Source organism: Hyperolius riggenbachi, chromosome 4 (genome assembly GCF_040937935.1).
Source record: "Hyperolius riggenbachi isolate aHypRig1 chromosome 4, aHypRig1.pri, whole genome shotgun sequence".
Lineage (NCBI taxonomy): Eukaryota > Metazoa > Chordata > Amphibia > Anura > Hyperoliidae > Hyperolius > Hyperolius riggenbachi.
The window spans coordinates 409272033-409290385 of NC_090649.1; the positions used below are offsets into that span (position 1 = coordinate 409272033).

The 18353-nt window shown below is 43.5% G+C and overlaps 1 protein-coding gene across 1 annotated transcript in view; it reads right to left on the minus strand.

Moving 5' to 3' along the window:
* ACTR2 (actin related protein 2) overlaps positions 1 to 5383 on the minus strand; it is a 102575-nt gene extending 97192 nt beyond the window's left edge. The window contains exon 1 of the mRNA XM_068232325.1: positions 5150 to 5383. Within this exon, the coding sequence (XP_068088426.1) occupies positions 5150 to 5197 (48 nt within the window). The 5' untranslated portion in view covers positions 5198 to 5383. The remainder of the gene's footprint in view (positions 1 to 5149) is intronic.
* Between the last annotated feature and the right edge of the window lie 12970 nt (positions 5384 to 18353).

Consider the following 18353-nt stretch of genomic DNA (forward strand, 5'->3'; position numbering starts at 1 on the left):
ACAAGTTGAATAAAACGTGCTCTTGCAGACATAAACATACGGTACCAGGTGGTGGTTGGTGATGGGCACTGAAGCCTGGGTGCCGTTTTGCGCTTAGAATGCGGTTCAACAGAGGCTGCACTATATAATATTTAGTGCAATTTCACATTCTAGCATCAAATTAGGTAAAAAGTTATGTTTACGACCAGAGCACACAGACGCTGTAATGTTGATCATGGTTTTAGTCCGGTCAGCACCGCGGACAAGGAGTTTATGGGTAGTTTTAGCTTTCATGCCTATCTCTGCCCAGATGCTGAAGTCAAAGATTACTAACAGTAACTCAGGAGATGTATTTATTTAGCCAATTTCCCCATCCGTGTGCACACTGGCTATGGAGTAGCACTTCCTACTATGCAGGTCTGCACTTGCCTTGCATTCCTTATGGTCACTTAAAAGGAACAGAAGCTCTGTGATGACCTTTGCTTAGTAATATTGCTACTCTTAACATGAACTAGATGTACCCAAACTGAGCATGCCGTATTTAACATAGCAGCAAGTCTAGCAAGATAAAAGACACTATGTTATTGTAAGTAACATCAAAATGTGTGACAAGGGCAATTTCACACAAATGCAGATTAATGTTTCAAGAAATGTATCCTGTTATTGAAATCCAATCATACCCTTTCTTCATGGAGTAATCAAACCAAGAGAGGCATATCATTCATCAGGTTTTTTTACTGCCATCTTTCTACTGGGGTGGTTTGCTTCCTTCCCTGCACTGTCCCAAGAACACCAGGAGCTCAATTATGGGAAGAGCCCCCCCCCCCCCAAACACACTGGCAGTCCATATATGAAGGGTAACTACACTTATAAATAAATATATTAAACTGGCCCAAACTGCTGCTACCTAATCAATAACGCGAGGCAGTTGAGTTTGGCACAGTGCTGCGCCAAACTCCGGGCACCAGTGCTGCGTGGATGATTTTGGCATCTGGAGTTTCAGCCGGGTGATGCACAAATTACTAACAACAAAAATAATATATCGATATAGCTGGTGTCCAAATTATGTGTCCATCCCCCAAAATGATTGCAATTTGGCGCACTCAGATGCTCAGCATACTTTATGTAGCAGTTTCCTCAATAAACAGTAGGCTTAAATGTGATCTTAAGTAAAATAGTTTCCCTGAAGTTTGGTTTGCATAAGGCCACGTTCACAGTGGAGCGGCGCGATGTAACAGACATTTTAACATGCAGTATAGTTCTGCGATTGTAAGTCTATGTGACGCTCAGAGAGCATGCAGTGCAATTTGATTCAACAGACTCAGGTACTCCAACCCAGAACATGCAATGCATTACAGCATACGTTAATAGTGGCATAGAATCACACTTTATTGACTGTATGCTTCATTGTATGGGCAGTACGGTGGCATAGTGGTTAGCGATCTTGCCTTGCAGCGCTGGGTCGCCGGATCCCAGCCAGGTCAACATCTGCAAGGAGTGTGCATGTTCTCCCCGTGTCTGTGTGGGTTTCCTCCAGGTACTCCAGTTTCCTCCCACCTCCCAAAAACACACAGATAAGTTAGTTGGCTTTTGCCTAAAATTGGCCCTAGACTTTGATACATGCACCACATGATACACACATAGACGTATAACTATGGTAGGGATTAGACTGTAATGCTGGGGATACGCGGGTCGACCGGCGGCTCGATTAGCCGCCGGATCGACCCGAGCCGTGTCCCCGCGGGGATCGATAGCCGCTCGTCCCCGTCGGTGGTCCTTATCAGCCCCTCGATTCCCTGTCATTGTCCGCCGGCGGGAATCGAGCGGGCGCGGGTCGAGCGGCATGATCGGGCCAGCTGAATATTATCAGCTGGCCGGATCAGCTGGTCGATACACTGTACATTAACGTACCGTGTATCCCCAGCATACGACCCTCTGAGGGACAGTGACAAGACAATATATATTCTGCACAGCGCTGCAAAAAATGTCGGCGCTATATAAATACTAAATAATAATAATAATAATAATAATTATATGCGCCACAACGCTGCACAATTTGTGATGCGACTTTTCCCCGTGTTGTGTTCCTTTTTGTACAGGAAATGCAAAGCAGTTCCTACTTATGCCAACTTCACAGTGGGCGCTTCATTACATTCCCTGTAAAAAACAAACACAACGGAGGGTAAGAGTCACATTACACATTATGTGCGCGTTGTGAAGCATACAGTCTATGAAATATATGCTTCCCTGCCACTTAATGCATGCTCCCACATAGGCATCGCACCGGATGAACTTCGCATAGACTTACAATCGCAGAGCGATTCTGTGCCTTAAAAAATGCCGTTGTTACTTTTCACCACACTACCCCACTGTGAACACAGCGTTATACTATCCGCATGTTAATATTCATTATTAATTTAGTATTTATATAGCGCTGACATCTTCTGCAGTGCTGTAGAGAATATATTGCCCTGTCATTTAACTGTCCCTCAGAGGGGCTCACAATCTAATCCTTACCACAGTCATGTCTATATCATGTAGTGTATGTATTGTAGTCCAAGGCCAATTTAGGGCGAAGCCGTTTAAGTTATGCTTAATGTTAATTACTTATAGCTCTAAGAGCAATATCATTTATAAAGTTAGGAAAGAAAAGTTTACCAGAGAAGACTGCCAACACACTATAATCCCGAGCACACTTTAGACTTAAAAAAAAGAGCTTACTGAAAGATTCAGTTCCTCTTAATCACTATGCTTCCTTTATGACTACAGAAAGCAAGGGCAAGCTTAGATTACAATAGGAAGTCTGAAAATAAACACATTTACAAGTCAGACGATTTAAAATATAACATTTTGGAGTAACATCGACGAGAGTTAGCAAAGCCTACTAGCTTGTGAAAGCCTCATAAAATGAACACCTTTCCTCCAATCTAAATAAACCCAGCCCAAGCATACCTGATAGGAAAAGGGCAGATCCTGACTTGCTTCCCGGCCACATGCAATGTTCTATTACATATTGTTAATTGCTATGTCACACTAGGGATATCCCGCAAGCTAATTTACTAACAATTAGATAATAAACCATTTAAACAGATGTAAAATGGCACATTTCACTTCCCTGAGCAATTTGATCCAATGCATAACACTCTTGAGCGTTTTCAAAACTTTTAAAATGATTTTAACTGGAATCGGATTACACAGCAAGTAGGGAACTGTTATCTACACAGCCATCTAGCCTCTTCCTGTCATTGTGAAAACCAAAAGCTAAGCCTGGTGGCTCAAAGTCTCACAATCATACAGAGATACAGACTACCCCAGAAAGCTCATGGTGAACTAGAACTCAGGAGTGTGTAAGGGGCTCCAAAGGACCAAAAAAACCTCCTTAGTAAAATGTTAAGCAAAACAAATGTTTGCCTTCTTAAAACAGAAGAGATTTGCGACAATTCAGATTGTAGTTAGCTCTGAGATTTCTTGCACAATGCTTCACTGCTGCATATGCTAATCATCTTTTGTTGTTCCTGTAAACTAACCACACCTCCAGAACCGCTGGAATATAATGATGTGTCAGCTTGTTAATTGTACAGAACCACAATAATCCATAAGCACGATCACAGCACAATCCTAAGCCTATATTTTGTAATGGAAATAAGCCTGTATAACACTACAGTACATAAAATCTATAGACCAAACATACAAAAAAAAAAAAAGATCTGGCTGCTACTTTTTTTCATATTTGTGGTTTTGAGTGCTTTTGCAATCCCCAATTGTGAAATCCTGGATGGCTACCTGTCACAAACAATAAGTAGTTTCGGGGCTTGTGTTACAGTAATAAATGCAAAAAAGAGACAAAATAATTTATCAAGATGCAATACTTTATATCATAAAATATATTACTGCATACTGTACTTCAGTCCTTCAGGATGCTAATTCATAGAATTATTTTTTTTTTGCAAATGGCATGCAGATTACTAATGCCAAACAAATGCAGAAGCTGCTGATTGATTGGGTCATTTTCAGACTGTATGCAATAAGCATCTCTGATCATTTCTGATTAAGAGCCAACTTGAATTGCACCCCCCTGCCACCTCAACACATGTCAAGGTATGCAGATCCTTTGATCTGGCTAGGGCCTGCAACGTCTCTCCCTATCCAGCAGGCGGGGACATGAAGGAAGGCGTTAACCCCTGCCCTGCCTGGGCCTTCTCACAGAAGATGCAGGGAAACCCCACTGGTATATGAAGGAAATGTCAATGCAAACGACCCTGGTGCTGAAAAGGATTGCTTGGCAGATCTCACATGCTTCAAACAGAGAAAGGAAATCACAAATACACTTAGATGAATGACAGGAGTAAATGGATGACACTGCATATGGGATAGTAAAATCTTCACCGCCAAAAAGAGACACAGGGTGCATAAATGATGCAGAAAGGTGATGATTGGCATGAAATGTAAGGAACCAGAGTTGGCACAGCCCATCAATGGAGCATGCAGCAAAGCAATCCTGGCACAGGGGACACCAGGCATTATAGACAGCCGTCACTGGAACTTACAGAGAGTACACTACATGATATGAGTGTGGGCACTGGGTGGGTAAGATCAGAGTGGGCACTGCCCATTGGAGGATGAAGCAAATAAGAGGAGACTCCAGGCATCATCTACAGCAGTCACCCAGTGCTAACACATACAAAGGTTATACTACAGAATGAGCATCAGTGTGGGCACAGGGTGGCTAAGATCAGAGTGGGCACTGCCCATTAATGGAGGATGCACCAGTGCACTGGAGAGACAGTGACAACTAGGCACCACATAAATATGTCCCCCAATAAAGCTGGCACATAGAGGCTGTGCATTTTAGAGATGATAAGCACAGGGCGGCAGGGATAAGAGGGGGACACAGCCCAGTAATGGAGGATGCAGCAGTGCTGCCTGGGCACAGGGGTGACAGACATAAGCCAGTACATACAGAGGATGTATTCATAGTAAACTGCGATGAATACTGGTATGGACACAGCACGGAAATAGAGGCTGTGGCAGTGTGACATGAGAATAGCAGCAGCCCGGTGACACCAGCCCAGGCTGTGCTGCAGATGGCCACTGACAGTGGGTGTGAGCCCATCCCTCGCAGACAGCACTGACAACCAACGCCCAGCGTGCGCCCGGCTGCTTCACTCACCCCCGTCCCGTTGTCGCACACCACCACCTTCCTGCCCTGGCTGTCCATGTCGCTGCCTCCCTCCTCCGCCCGAGCCGCCAAGCTCTCAGTCACTGACTAGACCGGAAGTGCCTCCCCCGCCCGACACCAATACTACTTCTCCTTCTCCTCCGGTAGGTGGGAGCACGTGATGCGCCGCGTCACCAGCAGCCTCCGCCCAAACGGCCAATCAGGAAGACGGCGAGGACTCTTGCGGCGAGAGTGGGCGAGCGGAAACAGCGGTTGGACGAGGAGGAGAGGAAGACGGAAGTTCATTCATCCATTGCAGACGTGGGGACGCCATTTTTCTTACTGGCAAATTACACTAGCCCTTTAGCCATTAAAGTGACACGGAGAGAAATCTTAGCAATAGATATAGGCAATGGAAAGTCTTAGTAAGGTGAGCCTGCGTGAAAACTAAAGTACATTTTCAGCTGTTCCAGAGAATAAGGATCATGAAAGGAGAACCAGGGGTCAAAATATCTGGACTCCTGCTATTCTGTTAGCCATTCATAATATTAAAAGGCCCATAGGACAGCTTGAAACCCTATTAAAGGGTACCTGAAGCCCCCCTGCCAGGGCTGTGGAGTCGGAGCAATTTTGGGTACTTGGAGTTGGTGTTGGAGTCGGAAGATTTTTGTACCCACTCTACTACAGCCCTAACACCTACTGCTGGTGCCAGTGTTGTTAATTTTTTTGCATCTGGGTGCAATAATTTATAGGTATAAATATCAGAAGTGAAACCCAACCATTGACTTTAATGTATTAGCATCAGAAAATACAACCCAAACTAACCCTATTCTCACACAGAACCCTCCTATGGCAACTAATAACCCCCCAAGGAAGTAATAACCACCACCAACCCCTTGGTGGGCAACTAATATTCCCCCTTAGAGGGGATGTATAGCTCCCCTCTATTGGTCAGCAACTAATACCTCCCCAGTCCCCACCCCCCTCCCAAGGGAAATAAACACCGGTGGTTGCAAATTCTTACAGTCGGGATAAGTGAAAGATGATGCGCAGTTATGCACAATACTTACAGCGCGCATGCGCTGTACGGCAAGTCACACAATTTTATAGGTGGCAATGTTTTTCATTACACCGGGATCGACAATTCTACATCTTACAAAATTTCATTTCTACAACCACGTTATGCTTTGTAACAATGGAATCAGTTGCATTACAATGCAACTCATGAGGTGTAAACTGTCCATAGACTTTCAATGGCACCACATTACAGTGCGCTAAACAATGTGAGTTACAATGTAACAGAATACCAAGGCAGACAGGGTAACAAACATTGCAGACCAAAGTAACTGGAGTAAAGCTAGGAGAGAACAGGGCTGGGTGGACTGTCTAGCAGACATGACTGGGTAACAAGACTGACATATCAGGACGGGGACAGTTTGTGGACTGGCCAGGTATGCAGGACATGGTAGCAAGACTGAGTGTCTTGCAGGACAGGGACAGGTTGACAACTGTACTCGCAGGTAAGATATGATAGCAGAACTGACTGGCAGGAAGAACAGGTAGAGGTTACAGCTAGAAGGCAATAGCGAAACAGGAGCAGACCAGGGTAGCTGAGGACCAGGAGGAACGGGTGAACATCATGCAGGAGCTGTGTACGCTAACAACATATGAACCGAGCAGCATTTTTAGCCCCCAGGGCATCTCAAAAGCACATTAAAAATGCATGCTAACAATGTGGATCATAACTAAAAAAGTTTCCATTCAACCTCTTATTTTTTCTTTTTACATTTAAATGTTTGTTAGAGATTAATTGCCCTACTTTCATGGCTTGCGGTCTGCAGAAAGAGCAGGTAGATAAAGACGGCTGTAATTAGCAGTATAATGTGCAAACAAAAGCATTTCAATATCGGGTTGGGGTTGGGGGGATATAGAACACTGCACTTCAAACAGTTTAGAGACGTCACACTTGATTACGTTAACACCTTCCCCTGGATAAATAAGGGCAGATGAAAGGTGAGGGGGGCAGCTCCTACAGCTATTAGAAAGCAGGCAAACTGCAGAGAAAAAAAAGCTGCTTGGATCCCTTTAAGCAATGTTTACCCAGGGTTTAAATAACATTGGCTTTTGAGCCAGTGTTGTAGCCAAATCGCTTGCTAAGTCCAATAATGGAGCCAAGCCCCACATGTGCCCAATGGGGAAGTAAGAAGTACAGCGAAGACTCCAGGGTCCTGCATTGGTCAAAGTAATCGCTCGATAACTATGACTCCCGGTGAGTATCAAAGCTTGACACAAAATGCATGCTCTACTGTGTATTCTCCATAGAGGCAGGGTGGGTCAGGAATGAGTGAGCAAACAGGCCTAAGGCCTCTTGCACACTGCAAGTGATTCCGATTCAGATTACGCTTTTTAATCAGTTTTTACATCCGATTCAGATTCCGATTTGCAGTTTGCTCCCTGCACACTGCAAATCGGAATCTGAATCGGATGTAAAAACTGATTAAAAAGCGGAATCTGAATCGGAATCACTTGCAGTGTGCAAGAGGCCTAAAAGGCGGCATATCCTATCAAAAGTCAGAGAACTTCTGGACTTGCCTATATGGTTTATTGTCACTCACTTCTCTTATCTTGCTCAAGGGATCAGTTTGATGAATCACGGTCACATAGTTTGGTTGTAATAATAAACAACACGTTGCAGTCAAAGATGTCTTTTTAATGTGTCCATGTAGAACACATGAGAGATATTTGAATTGTGATTTTTGTGTATAGTTGCCCCCTCATTCTCAGAATGTCAACATTCATAGAGATGATTTACTGAAAGATCATTGATTTAATAAAAATGGTCTGTCTTGTGATAAAGGACACCTGTCACAAAGCTATACAATCCAAACCGAAGACATTATTTAAAAAAAATCACTGGTTGCATTCAAGGACATAATAACAAAAGTTGTTTGGGTGATACCTTTAATGAATTCCTGTATAAAAGTTCTTTGCAAGCTTTCGAAACCTTAAGTTTCTTCTTCAGGCATGATACAGAACTGAATCAGATCCGTACAAAAGTGATGTAACAAAGGCTTATATATGATTTTGTAGGGTATACACAAATTTGACATCATCATGTTACACACACAGCTGAATAGTGTACTGGTCAGGGTTTCTGCCTCTGACACAGGAGACCTGGGTTTGAATCTCGGCTCTACCTGTTCAGTAAGCCAACACCTATTCAGTAAGGAGTTCCTTGGGCAATACTCCCTAACACTGCTACTGCCTACTGAGTGCACTCTTGTGGCTGCCTTACAAGTACTTTGAGTCAGACAGGAGAAAAGAGCTATACAAATATGGAATTATTATTAGTTCTAAAGGAGGAAGACTGTGTAACATGATGTTGTCTTTTCATGGCATAACAATGTAAATTCATCAGTGTACAGCTTGTATAATAGTGTAAATGTGCTATCCCATCAAAATAACTGAACACGCAGCCATTAATGTCTAAACCCGCTGGCAGCAAAAGTGAGCACAACCCTAAATGAAGACAGGTTCCTCTCAGAATTGGCCTCACCATGTCAAATCCATATGTCATATGGTATTCTGTTACGTTGTAACTCCAGAGGTTGTCTTTTGGAAATAGATATATGAGTGCTGCCAGCATTGCTGTATAGGTTGCAGGGGGGACTGATTTATCCAATCATTTTTCATATTGTTTCATATTATAATAGGAAAGGATCCTTGGGACGCACTGTTACATGGAAATTAGTAGGTTGTTCAAAAAACACTTAGATAAGCTGGTGACTGTTTTGTTCTTAGCAGCTAAGGTAACCATTGCCAAACACAGGAAGTCAGTGGTTGGCCCCTATAAAGAGGTAAAAGCCAGAATTAATTTTTGTTGTTTTTATTTATATACCAAAAACTCACTTGTAAATTACTCGATAAACATAAGCAGTTCCTTAAAACTTGGCAACCCTGGATTCAAATGGACGATCTGTCCCTATATACCTTTGTTACGTTACATTACACTCCTTCACTGTAATTTGATTTTCTCCTCCGCTCTTCTCTTGAAGCCCTTTGTTGCACGCTTTTTTCTGCCGTGTTATCTTCCTCTTTCTCTTGGGTCATCCTGGCCAATTTTTTATTCACTTAAAGTTGCCTTTAAAAGAGTAGCTGTCAGCCATACTATCTCAGAAAAAACACATATATAAGTACTTGCTCTGCTTGTATAACATATGTATTGCACTGTTCAAAATTCGATTTTAGTGATTTTTCTAAAGTAAAAAAGAGAAAATCCTTCTTAGCATTTCCCATTTAAAGTGTGGCTATTTTGAAGCCAATCCTGATGTAATTTCCTCCCTTAGTCTCCTCTGCCTGATTTGCCCGCCTTTCACTATAGAAAGCGCATTGTCTCAGCATAAGAAATATTGGCCAATCAGAGAGGAACAGAGGTGTGGGAGGGGAAAACAGGAGGGAAAGAGGCTTCAGCCAATCAGGCTGCATTAGTTAAGTCTGAGGGGAAGTAGAGAAGCAAAAAAGGACAACCCAGCATGCCCTGCAACTTCCTTTTTGTGTACCACATTTTGTGTGTACCAAATAAGAGTCAGGTAAACTGGGGAATGATCATTTATCAACAAGAAAAGTAATATTGACTTTAACTTTTGGATTGCCTGGTTAGCATCCTTATTACTTGTGTACAAGTTCAAAATAAAGAATTGATTTTTTATTTTATGCCTGACAGTTACACGTTAAGAACACAGTCGATGGTATGATCCCCAAAAAACAAGCCAACAAGAAATTCACTGGTAAGCATCTGAGGAACTGTAACTTACAATAGAGTAAAAGAGTCAAATAAAAGATTGTGCTCCCAAATACAAATTGGAAATCACAAGGGTTCGCAGTTTCTGAAAAGTCACCAGCTCTTTGCTTTATATTCCAAATAAAAATATGTTGCTGCGCTCTAAAACCACTTATCCCCAATAACAGAGGTATCATTGGTTTAACCTGCAATAAAAAAAAAAAAAGAAAGAAACTACACATAGAGCTAACTACTGTATGATTGGAGGACCCTGAAACCAGCATACACGGCACTCCACCGGGATGTGCCCAACATCAGGAAGCCACAAAAAACGGTCCCCCCTTTGTGAGAACACTGCTTGCTCAATTGCGTATCAGTACTAAAAAAAATTTCCCGTTCCAGGTCTGTTGTGTAATCATCCAAGACAGTTCAGGTAAATAAAAGCTTTTAATAGACAAGAGGTAACAGGATCGGCACCACAATCACTGCACTGCAGAATACAGATGCTAGCAAAGACAAAACAGCAATTTGAAATGAAGAACGAGAGAGAAAAAAGAAGAACAATAAAATAATGTATAGCCTGTGTAAATCAGGAGGGTCACGATAATTCCCAATATAGATAAATAATATATTTTTGATACTGTTAGAAATCTAGTCCTCAGGCACATCGTGCAGATTAGGAAGGCTACGGATTGAGGATGCTATAGCTCCCAATATTACTTTCCCATGGTTCCCATCTTTTTGTCATCTGGCCTCAGGATTCCGCAGAGATGCCGTAAGCTTTTCTATCAATTTGGTCTATCAATTTGGTTTTTACTAATATCGCTGACAGTTTTGGAGGGGCAACCTTTTTTCCAGTTGGAAAACAAAGCAGATGGAGAGCCCCAATAGTGCAATATGTCAAACCAATTGGTCAAAAGAATAAATATATCAGAATATACTCACAAAAGTGAGTTACCTCTGGTAACCACTCAGTAGGCAGGTGGGTAGATAAGACCCAACCCCACTCAAGTTAAAAATTTAGCTCTCCCTAGAAGTAGAAGAAAAGGGTGTAACACCCCTCCACCAAGGGTGGACACTCAGGATAAACAATTGTTTAAAATGAGGCGCCAGATAAGGCTAAAATAGTTAAAAACTGTTCAAAAAAAGGGAGGCGCTCATACCTGGTCTTGATCTTTACAAACTCCATATACTGCCTGATGAAGTGGGATGTAACCCATGAAATGCGTTGCTATCACTCAAAAGTCTATTTGAATAAATACAGTATATTTTTCAGTGAATAACTGATCGTGTGTCTACTTGTGGGAGGTAAGTACACCACTACCTCCCCCTTTTTTAAATGGTTTTTAACTATTTTATCCTTATCTGGCACCTCCATTTTGAACAATTGTTTTTCCAGTTGGAGAATATACAGTAGTAAGCCTTGCTGCAATAAACATGCAGTTAATTAGTATATTATCAAATTTATGAGCATCAGAAGTAGATTTATAACCAATATCATAATTAAGGGATCCATTGGTAATGAAACTACTACAACTATATGGATTAATTTTTTAGATAATATTTTTTTTTCCTGCCAGTAGGTGAAATAAATGGGACAGTACCAAAAGATATTCTCTATCGTTCCCTTATACCCACATTCTCTCCAGCATAGTTCAGAAGTGTCCGGATATATCCTTGAGAGGAGGGCTGGAGTCAGATACAATCTGAACAATGTTTTATAGATATGTTCTTTAATTTGGACGCATGGAAGAATCTTTGGCATTTCACCAAACAGTCCCAGTCTTCCATAGATATTGGTTGAGAGAAGGCCTGTTGCTAAACTCCTTCTGAAGCAGGGTTAGTTGGGAAGCCGGTACTACTACTGGTAAAATCTCAAGCAGATATAGAAGCCTTAAGAGTCCAGTCCTATGACTTTAAGAAGTCAAAAACACTTCAAACTTCCCAGTTGATCTCACAAAGATTATACAGATTAAAGTTCATCTCACAGAGAGTGACACTGCAGTGTCCGTCCCCCAAATATGAAGTGACTCACCAGATGGAGCAGCCTATGCTGGGCCCGTCTGCACGTCAGGGGTATTGGCCAGCCCTCAGCCTCTCCGGCAAAACTCCACTGCTGGGCTCCACAGGACCAACTTAACCTTGCCCTGCCTTGCCTAATGAAAGCCACTCAGTTCATGTGCTATGTAGTAGTACAACTTTCCGATGGTGGACCACCGCGTCCCCGCCTGTCTGCGCGGATCGATCCCCACTCGTCCCCGCCAGCGCTCCTTATCAGCTGCTCGATTCCCAGCTATTGTACGCCCGCGGGGATCGAGCGGGGAATCTATCCGGCGGGTCATCGGACCTGTCGGATATTATCAATCGAGCCATCAGCGGCTCGATTTATAAGGAAGAAACTCCTCGTGTATGCCCAGCATAAGGTCCTAAGGTGTCCTAAGGTGTAGTGGAACACCTTAGCGGTGTTCCACTACACCTATAGTTATATCAATATACAGTATTATGGTACAAGCAAATGGAAATAACAAGGAGCCCAGGAACCCAATTATGAAAAAATCGTCTTCATCTTTAATATTCCAAAATTGCAAAAAATATATCAATAGTGTCTTCAATAGTGAATAATATCTCCATCCAATAACGGTAGTAAACAACTCATGCCTTGGTCATTCTGCTTCCTTGTGGATCCGGTTGTTGTTCTCAGGGGTGGCTTTTTTAGTGGCTTTGTCTTGTCCAGATTAATTTTTGTATTACTCTTGTACTTTCCAGATATACATTGTATTTATCAGGCCTGAAGAAGGGTTGTCAAACCTGAAACAAGTTGGTGTTGTTGCCTAAGAATACAAGTCTTATATCTTTCTATAGCCTCAATGGGCTTGAGTTGTTTACTACCGTAATTGAATGGAGATACTATTCACTATTGAAGACACTATTGATGTATTTTTGCAATTTTGGATTTTAAAGATAGATAAGATTTATGTTTTGTAATTGGTTTCCAGAGCTCTTTGATATTTCCATATCATTGTAATCTATTGTTGCCACTTGCTTCAGCCAGTTGAAATGCTGAATCAACTGGTAATTTTCCTAATTGGGAATCTTATCAAATGATCCCAACAGGTATTCTCTCTGAAAAGGAAGCGTGTGCCTTCAAGACACCTTATGCTGGATACACACCATGCGTTTCCGCGTTCGATGCGTTCGTCGATACGCATCGATTTGATTATTTCCGACATGTCCGATTCAAGCTTCGATGGATCGTTAGGTCGATTTGCCATACTTTACATGGCAATCGACCTAAAAATCATCGAAATGCGTTCGGAAATGCTCGGAAATAATCGAATCGACGCGTATCGACGGACGCATTCGACGCGGAAACGCATGGTGTGTATTCAGCATTACACAGAGGCCTACATTTCAGAGAAGCCTCTGTTAATTATAAAAGGTTTTCTGGGTGGTCAAAGATGATTCTCATTAACCGCAAGCACTACACCATAGTACTTCTGCCTGGGAGCAGACAAGATTGGATATCAAAGAGACTCATTTATTACAGCAGCCTTGCCTTCTGGAAACACGTTACTTATTCATATGAGCGCCGGTCTAACATCAGAAAGATTTCTTTCTTTTACAATGTTTAAAGGGGATCGGATAACTGGATGTCTTAATTGTCATGTTTGCTGTGATGGCCAACACCTAAGGATACCCTGATAATAGTTAAGATGCCATTAAGCAAACACTATCAGGTTTATTTAATAAGTCATTGCAAAGAGCAATTTTAATGAACGTAGACCAACTTTCCATAGCAACCAGACTTCACTGTTTATCAGTACAGAGAATTCAAATTGGTGAAAAATGCTGGCTGGTTGTTATGTGACATCATATTGAGTACATTTTTCTACAACAAAAATGTGGGAACTTAATTTCAACATACAAACCTGCATGTCAGCTGTGTATGTAAGTTGTTCTCTAATCTCTAGGCAGTAGAGTATGGCCTCGTTCACAATGGGTGCGTTGAGAAATGTGTAAAAGCGCATGATAAAAACGCATGTGTTTGTGCGCGCTTTACTGCGCATTGCGGTGCGCTTTTTTTACGCATCTTTTGCTTACTGTAGCAGTTGTCAATAAAGTTTTCATATAAAAATGTGCTTTTTTTTTAAATTGGGATAAAAAAACGCATGCGCTTCTATGCATTTCTATGCGCTAAAAAAGCACACCCATTCACTTGCATTGATGTGCAGTTTACAGCTCAACGCACAGGAATGCATGCAGCACTACGTCAGCTCAGCGCATAGATGTGAACCAGGCACATTTTATTACATGGGAAAGTCAATACCTTTCTAAACACACGTTAAAAGCGCACAAAAAACGGGCCTGATGTGAACAAGGCCTAAGGGCCCAGTCTCACTTGACGTTGCAAAACCGTTTTGCACGGGTGATTTTACCGTGGTTAGCGCGGTAAAATAACTGTACACTCTTGCGATTCTGGAGCGATCGCGATCAGTGCTTTTTTAAACACTGTATTGCGATTGCTCCAGAATCGCTGAAAAATTCTGCCTCAAGCAGTATTCCCCAACCGTGTGGGGAAATCTATGAAGGTAGTTAATCATCTTCTGGGACACAAATCAGCCCACCTGTGAATGTCTGTGGTTTTCTGCAAAACATGCATTGTTGGTGGGAGTGTCAAGGTGTTATGTTGTAAGGGGCATAACCATAACCCATGTGGTCCCCCAATAAGATTTGATGATGCCCAGGGCCGGATTTGGGGGCAGGCACCCAAAGCCTGGGACTAGGGCGCCAAAATTCACCAGAATATGTGGGGCGGGTGACAGCTTAACTGTATCTGGCTGTCACCCGCCATAGCTGAAAGCCACTACAAGTCCGCAGCCAGCCGCCCTGCTTTGCTGTGTCTCTAGCGTTGCCTGTGTTACAGCTAAGCTGGCGGGGCGGCTGCTGGATACGAGTGGAGCCAGCAGTGCAGACTTTGAGGATGGAGACAGCGTGCAGCAGTCAGTGTGAATACGTTCATACAGTAACGATGGTACACTCGGCAGCTGCAAGCAGATGCTTTTTCCCAGAGTCCAGTGTCAGCCCTGAGCCCGCCCAGCCAGGAGTGTGGAGTGGTTCTCGTTCCGTACCTTATGCTGCCGATGCCCAGTTTTCTACAAGTCACAGGTCAGGACGCTATTCTGTCACCTCTGTCCCCTGTGCCTTTAGCTTTGAGGTCAGAGGTCAGGAAGCTGCCTTGCTGCTTGGGCCAACACTCGTGATCCACGCAGTAGAGGAAGGAGAAAGGCTTGGTAAGATACATCAGTGCCTGTTCCCCCTGCCTGTTTAGCAAAGGGAGATATGCATTGCTTAAAGAAAACAACCCCCCCCCCCCCCACACCCTTAAAGTAAACCTAAGGTCAGAAGAAATAAATAAATTATATATATATATATATATATATATATATATATACATCTGTGGCTTCCTCCAGCCCCCTTCAGGCTGGTCGGTCCATCTGCATCATCCACATTTAGCCCTGGTAATGCAGCCAGTCCGTGTACGCTCAGTCCGCCGGCGCTTTTTACCCCATCGTGCTCCTGTCACCAGGGGCGTTCTGCATGGTCCAGGCATTGGTAGCATGATTTGGGGGCACATATGCGGCTGAGCAATCCGACCCCCAACCCGACTGGCAGAATTACTGGGGTTAATTGGGGACGATGCAGGTGGCGGAGGAGGATGGCGTGGGACCGATCAGCCTGAAGGTGGCTGGAGGAAGCCACAGGTAAATATATATTTTTTAAATTTCTTCTGATCTCAGGTTTATTTTATAACAAAAAAAATGTAGATATATGGACAATTATCTCATTAGTGGGATGCCTGTATGGGTAGTCCTGAGGTTTCCTGCATCTTCGCGTACCCCACCATTACAGTGTTAACCCCCCTCTATGGTCGCATTGGTTTCCTCAGTGTGCATGTGTGGCCATCCATACTGGACATGCGAGATTTAAGTCTGTGCATAACGAGTAGAAGAAAGGTGCCTGTGCACACAAGTGCCTTTATTCTACTGGGCATGCACGGACCTTATTTGTGCATGCCCAGTACAGGCACACTTGTCCATGCCAGCGCTCACACACACTGAAGAAACCAGGAGGCCCAGCACTGGCATGATGCGGTCCAAGAAGACCTGGGAAACCTCTCAACCATCCTGAGGCTTCCCACTGGTAAGGTAAGTAACTACATATAAACGTATTTATTCTCTTTAGGTTTGCTTTACACAAAGAATATTAAAATACATTTTAGAGAAAAAAAACTCACAATTCAATATGTGTAGAACAAGTAAATTAATTGTTAATTATCATCATGAGTTTTATTTCCTGACGCACTTTTGGTAGAGAACATTCTCCCAGAGTAAAACAGAATGCCTTCAGGAGGCTATGGAAGTAACATTAATTTTAATGATTTCCAGACCTCCCGCTGGAGCACTAGAGAATTGGCCCCCTTTACTGTCTGCTTTGCTGCCCATATAGCAGTGCAGCTCTCTGTGTCCATGGGAAACTTACAAGCTCAGCTCTGGCCACTCCTTCCTTTCTACACTGCGTAATGTGCATGTGCCAATTACTGACATATGCAATATGCGTTGCATGGGTGTGTGGGATGACGCAGAGTACAGCAGATCTTTTAACTTCCCTCCGGGGTAACTAGAGATCTACACTGCTGTACAGAAAGCATAGATTATAGTAAAGGGTGTCATAACCTCTAATGCCCCATGGGAGATATGGAAGTCAAATGATCCAACATTACTTCTGTAGCCTCCCCGCGGGTATTATATTTAATTTAAAAAATTTCAGCTTATATTGTGGGAGAATGTTTCTGTGGAGGGTGTAGTTGGCAGGGGCGGCGCCAGGGGGGCGCTTTTGGTGCTCAAGCACCCCCTACAATTGTCCAAGCACCCCCTGGCTTGAACTGACTTCAGGCGTCTAAGAGACACCGAGTCATTTCACAGCGGCAGCCCGAAGCAGCAGAGCAGGGCTATGGTAAGATGGCTTCCGAAAGCCCTGCTCTGCAGACTTCGAAAGCCCTGCTCTCAGCGCGGGGTAATGCAGACAGGAAGTCACGTGATGTCGGGAAGGAAGAGGATCGTGGGAGCTGCACGCCACAAGGAGGTTGGGACAGGAGGTCTTCTGACTGTAGGTGAGTAAATGGGTTTATCTTTTTCAACAGATGGTGCTGATTGTGGTCATAACTTCTGAGGATTGTGCTGATTGTGGTCAGAACAGCTGAGGATTGTGCTGATTGTGGTCAGAACTGCTGAGGATTGTGCGGATTGTGGTCAGAACTGCAGAGGATTGTGCAGATTGGGGTCAGACCTGCCGAGGATTGTGCAGATTGGGGTCAGATCTGCCGAGGATTGTGCAGATTGGGGTCAGATCTGCCGAGGATTATGCAGATTGGGGTCAGACCTGCCGAGGATTGTGCATTTAGGGGTCAGATCTGCCGAGGATTGTGCATATTGGGGTCAGATCTGCCAAATTATTGAACGTGTTTTTTGTTCAAATCTGCTCACATTACGTGTATTTTCTTGAGAAAACCTGCACAATTATGTGAATTTTCTCGGGAAAGGGTCACCAAAACTTGGGCCCTCTGTCTTTGCGTTGCACTTTTAAAGGCAACCCGAGGTGAGAATAACATTGAGGCTGCCATATTTATCTCCTTTTAAGCAATACCAGTTGCCTGGCTGCCGTGCTGGTCCTCTGCCTCTAATTCTTTCAACCATAGACCCTGAACAAGCATGCAGCAGGTCAGGGGTTTCTGATAATATTGTCAGAACTGACAAGATTAGCTGCATGCTTGTTTCTGGTGTAATTCAGTTCACTACTGCAGCCAAATAGATCAGCAGAGCTGCCAGGCAACTAGAATTGTTTAAAAGAAAATAAATATGGCAGCCTCCATATCACTCTCACCCCGGGTTCACTTTAAATTACAGTTAGCTAATATAGCTCATCCGGTCATGGCCACGCCCATTCTTCTTGCCGCGGCGCGCTTTGCGCGCTGCATGTTGTAGCCACACCCATTTTTGGCACGCCCATCAGCTACCCCGGAAATTGACCCAGCATCTGCATAGCACTCCCCCCAAAAAAATCCTGGAGCCGCCACTGGTAGTTGGTGACGTTGTTATTGGACAAGGGGGCCGGGGGGGGCGGGTTGGAGACAGCGGGCCTTGGGCGGTGAAAAGTACAAATCCGGCCCTGATGATGCCCCCTCAGTCATATCACCACCTGTGTGCAAGGTGAAAAAATAAAAATGATGGCAGCACCTGACTAGTTGACACTAGCCTATTTAATTGTTTTTTTTTAATTTAGTGACTTGTAGTGTGAGAGATCTAGAGTATACATGTCAAACTCTGGCCAGCGGGCCACATTTGACATGCAGAGCCATGGAATTTGGCCCTCAAGTGG